General features: G+C 35.7%; 2 protein-coding genes across 2 annotated transcripts; one reads left to right on the plus strand and one right to left on the minus strand.

The window, feature by feature from the left end:
- The first annotated feature begins 363 nt into the window (after positions 1-363).
- On the plus strand, positions 364-861 carry LOC133796045 (RING-H2 finger protein ATL39-like). Its single transcript, XM_062233526.1, has one exon. The coding sequence runs from the start codon at positions 364-366 to the stop codon at positions 859-861; it is 498 nt and encodes a 165-aa protein (XP_062089510.1).
- A 3,542-nt stretch (positions 862-4,403) lies between these two features.
- Positions 4,404-4,985, minus strand: LOC133796046 (RING-H2 finger protein ATL18-like). The gene has a single exon (XM_062233527.1). It carries the CDS (start codon positions 4,983-4,985, stop codon positions 4,404-4,406), a length of 582 nt encoding a protein of 193 aa, XP_062089511.1.
- Between the last annotated feature and the right edge of the window lie 349 nt (positions 4,986-5,334).

The following is a 5,334-nucleotide window of genomic DNA, read 5'->3' on the forward strand; positions in this document are numbered from 1 at the left end:
CAAAGTTAAATTACCATAAAAATATAGTTTAGTGGCAACAAAAGCATATAGTGTAAATTCCTAAAATAAAATGTATCAATATATCATCCGCAAAAATAAAAAATAAAATTAAAATTCCACCAATTTATAAAGGACACAATCGTAATAATCTACGAAAGGATAACTGTAATATAGCAGAGAACAAGAGAAAGAGGAACACTAGAACTGGACAGATTATAATCTTTGCTATTACCGCCATTAATAATAGACAATCATGAAGCACCGCTTAATCATATCATCTATTATCTTGATTATCTTGGTACCTCAGCCATATTCCTTTCATATTATTATGCTCACTTAAATCAAATATTCTCTACTTAATTGATGGCCAACAACAACGATGGTGATCGAGATGGCATCGGAAGCCTCTTCAAGGACCACAAACTAACTTTCCTCCTAATCGCAGCCGGAACCACCTCTCTCTTCATCACCATCTACCATCTCATCACTGTCTGCTTATATAATCGGAACCAGACGCCACGGTCTCCGCCGCCGCGGCAGCTGCAGCCACAGGACCCGCATAACAGCGCCGAGGCGTCTGTGGCCGAGCTTATCCCGGCGCACAAGTATAATAGAGGAGAAGGTTTGGTGGGATACGCGAACGACGAAGACGTGGTTTGCGCGGTGTGCCTAGCCGAATTCGAAGAGGGGGAGGAGCTCCGGACCTTGCCGGAGTGCTTGCACTCGTTTCACGCGCCGTGTATAGATATGTGGCTCTTTTCACATTCCACTTGTCCGGTATGCCGTGGCGATGCCACGCCTTCCCCGTCGCCGACGATCGGATGGCATGGTGAGACACGGTTGGATTCTAGGAGATATTGATCATATTGTTCAAATTTTAGATATGGTACGTACCTAGTTATAAATTATTCCGTATTGTAAAACAATGTGTTTGTAATGAATGAAATATATATTGCTATATATATAAAAACCTATACGTACAAGCATTTTATTGGCAAGTATTTTACATCATTACTATTGTAGGTTTGATATTAAATTGTTGCTGTGTATAGGATAATGTATCTATTAGGTATCATGATTTTTCAAACTAATTAGTATAATAAGAATTTTTTTCTTTAAATTTTTAATTATGCAACAGATTATTGGTAAATATTTTCACTTTGCTCAAATAGAAAAAGAGATGGATCTTTCAATTAAAAGATCACCTAGATCAATTGAACTTGGGAAAGATTTGTGGCTTAATAGTTACCATTATTCTCCATATTCGAACATATGTTTTCAAGGTACTTCCCCCCTTGCTCTTTATCTTTGCTGATTTATTAGCTAAAACTGAGATTCTCCATATCTACTACTTTACCTGATAAAAAGCAATGCTAGATGTTTATTAGTTAGTAACTTCAGTCAAGAACATAACATATATACCCATATATAGCTAAGAATCCGGTCCAACCACTTTTTGAGCTCCACCGGTACAACCATTTTTTATTTCCTATACTTTGATAAAAAAAATTATTTTTTTTATATGACAATATATTTTGTAGTCATTTGAGATATTCTTCAAATTTTCAAGAAATTCTAAATAATTTATCATGCCGAAAACAAATTTTAAACAGTTGAATTTTATAAGCGTATACAAAAATAAATAAAAAAAACACACCTACAACAAATTATTTGAATATTATTTTTAGCACTATAAATTATTCAAAATTTATTAAAAAATTATCATCTACATCTTCATGTAAAACAATTATCAACGAATGTTAAAAAAAAAAAAAAAACTCAAAAACAAACCCAGCCCCTATATATATATTTATATGTATTGCGCTAGTTCACATATATATTGTTATAAAAGATAATGTTGTATCACGTATATGCTATTATAAACCCATAAAAAAAGGTACTTGCAAGTTCATCAATAAAGAACAAATCTCACCAAAACCATACATATGTCGAAAAAGTGAGTTTGTTTAATTTTCTGCTTCATGCACAATTGGTGGTGAAAATGTATATTTTTTTAAAGGAAAGATAATTTAATTAGACAATGTTAAAAAGAACTAATAAAAATGGGGCAAAAATCAGCCCAAATAAACTCTACAAAGGCAGTAATAGAAATAACTAGAAGTGTATGGAAAATCCCTATATAATTCAAGAAAAAGATAATGTCGTAAACTATAGAACCGAATTAAAAAACATGGAACATTAACTCATCATGACGCGGCAATAGAAGCATCACATTCCACTAGCCAAACACAACTTGCGCTTGAAAATTTCCACCATATACGGCCAGCTCGAATAGCTAAAAGCTCAGCAATATCACCCGAATTCTTCTGAATGAAGACTGCCTTAGCTTGCAGAAAAAATGTTCTTCCAAGAGTAAATTGCCTCGTATAGAACCAGTGAGTGTACCACACATTGTTAACTCTAGCTTTACGTCCGTTTTTGCTAAAATTTATGCATGTGTATCGAATATTATTGAACTAAAAGTCAATTTTGATTGTGACATGCATGGTTTCTTTCTTTTAAAGAAGAGAATATTAATTGCATGGGATAAATTTCGTATTCATTTTCTTTTATATTTTTTTCTTAATCGGGGACATTTTCATTAGATCGATTTGATAGGATTCTCAATGGCAATCCCAAGTCCCAACACTTTTGAGAGAACTTTATGTACAATCTAAACACCACCATTAATGTTACTACAAAAAAAAAAAAAAAACTACTACAAAAAAGCTTTTATGCAAATCCTAAGAAAAGATTTTAGGGCAGGACGCCCCAAGAATTCTATATTTGAGAGCCTTAAAAATGAGGTTTTTAGGGTTCACATTAATGGTCGGCGTCGGTGGTGGAGCCACCACTCCACGGTGGTGGTTTAAGACGAAAACGATTGAGCTTCGAAGCCCAAGTCTCGAGGAGCGTGGTGGTGGTAGTGGTGGTTCTTCTTAGAACGACATATAATGGCCGGATTTGCACTATGATTCTCGGACCTCCATGGATTTCGGCGAACGTCGACTTCCAATTCCGATGGTCGTTGAGTCCGATCCTTATTTAGTGGGTTTTGATGCCCAAAGCACAAGGAATGCATTGGTAGTGGTCGTTTGAGTCAAGGTGGCTAGAGGCAGTCAAAAAACAATTGGAAATGTTTGGAAAACTCAGGACCACCGCGACTTCAAACGACTCTAGGCGGCGAAGGAGGGCGCGTGTGGGGCGCAGGCGGAAGAGAGGGAAAGAGCTTCTTGATTTCTTCTTGTTTGTGTGCTGATGAGAAAATGATGCTCTAATATATCCCCAATTAAAAAAGGATAACAAATATTTGTGATTTTTTACTTAAAAGTTTTTAGGACACACTTTGTGAGCCCTTAATACACTTTTTGGACACCCAAAATGAGCCATTAAAAGTCACCACTCATATTATATACACTTAAATTTTCTATTCAGGTTTTTAGGGCCCACATATGTTTTTAGGACACTCATTGTGAGTCCTAAAATGTGTTTTTTAAGAACTCTCAATGATAGTCCTAAAAGCTCCATAGACATATTTTAGGATTTATATTTAGGTGCGTGTACTAAGAAGAGAACATATTGTAGTGATAGTAGTGAAATAATCATTTATTGAGAATATATTGTAGTGATACCACATATACGTATGTGTCAATATAGATTTATATATGTGCGTGTGTAAGATAATGTGTAGATTCGCTTGGATGAACTCTTCTTTTTTGTAAAAAAAAAAAAAAGAAGAGAAAGAATAAGTGAATTTGTTTGATTCACATTTGAGGTGTCTTTCTTTTAAACAAAATCATTAACATGAGATTTGCGAAAATATGCTTGGTTACCAAATTTAAAGAAAAGGAAAGAGAAAAAAAAAAGTGAGTGAAATAAGGAGTAAGCGAAAAGAATAGAAGGGAACAAAAAAAAGAGAAGATTTTCTTTAAAAAAAATGATGATATGAAGATAAAAGAAAGAAGAAAGAAATTGAGATAAGGAGACAAAAATAAAACAAGCTAAAGTAATATACTGAATAAATTTTAAAGTTTTCACTATTACAAAAAAATGTTTTATTCTATGGTTTTTTTTTCTTGACGGTTTTTGGGAGTAACAAAAACCCCAATATCTACAACCACATAGGAAAATAATAACAATAACAAAACAACATAGAAAAATCTTCTTTTTCTCTATAATTATGTTAACTAAATAACAGTTTTTATTTTTAAACCGCAATAAAATAGGTAGTAAATATTAAATATGATATTTTGGAGTCATTTAAATTAAAAAAAAAAATAGGCAGAGAAAATCTGTATGCTTGTGATTCCAAGCACAGTGACAGACATAAGCACCAGTCTTCTTTTACCCATATATCATGATGATGCCGAGGGCGACTCTCGTCAGTCCGATCACGGCCCCAGTCAAGACATTTGCCTTGATGCAGGCGGCGGCAACGGAGAAAGTACGGCGGATTCGGTTCGGCAGATAGGACAAGTGGAATGAGAGAAAAGCCACATGTCAATGCACGGCTTGTGAAACGAGTGCAAACACTCAGGCAGTATCCGCAGCTCTTCTTTCTCTTCGAATTCGCTAAGGCAAACAGCACAAACAAGGGCGTCGTTTCCCACCATTCTTCCCTCGCCAGTTTTCTCACAAACGACGTCGTTGTTTCCGTGTTCTCTCACCAATATTTTCTGGCCTCCGCGGATTTTCTCATTATCATGCGGGACGAGCTCGACCATCGACATTACGGGACTGGTGATCATCATCGGCAGCTCGCTGGGGTGTGGTGGTGGCTCCAATTGTATTGGGACTCGAGAGTTAGCAGTATTGTTGAGACGGCTGCCACCGAGTTGGCGGCGGAGGCGGAGGCGGCGACAGACAATGATGAGACGGTAGACGGAGATGACGAAGGCTACTGTTACGACCAAAATTAGGAGGAGACGTAATGTGGGGTCTGTGATGAAGTTTTGCTGGCTGTTTGGATCGTCAGCGTTTGCCATGACTATAAGACCAAGTCGAGGAAGAAGAAGAGAGTGAAGTTGGGTGTGGTGCCATTAAAATATGGAAACTATGGCAATATGGGCGGTGAAAGCAAAGGTTAGGGTTTTATCTCTGTTGATCAGGACACTATCGGTCATTGGGTATTCATATTGTCCTTTCTTTCTAGTTGGATGCTGTTGGGGTCTTAATTTATTATAGGTATTTTTACAAAAAAATTGTACATTTAACTTTTTTTCCTTTTTTTTGTGTGGTTATTATTTGGAAGTTCAAGAATTTATCTGGCATAAATTTAAAATATATAAATATATATATAGTATTTTTAATGATAATTATGTTGTACTTAATTTT

The sequence above is a fragment of the Humulus lupulus genome, chromosome 8, assembly GCF_963169125.1.
Source record: "Humulus lupulus chromosome 8, drHumLupu1.1, whole genome shotgun sequence".
Lineage (NCBI taxonomy): Eukaryota > Viridiplantae > Streptophyta > Magnoliopsida > Rosales > Cannabaceae > Humulus > Humulus lupulus.

What these genes read in the sequence shown, in the direction of transcription:
- LOC133796045 (XM_062233526.1), top strand. Translation starts at nt 364, where the DNA reads ATGGCCAACAACAACGATGGTGATCGAGATGGCATCGGAAGCCTCTTC.
- LOC133796046 (XM_062233527.1), bottom strand. Translation starts at nt 4,985, where the DNA reads ATGGCAAACGCTGACGATCCAAACAGCCAGCAAAACTTCATCACAGAC.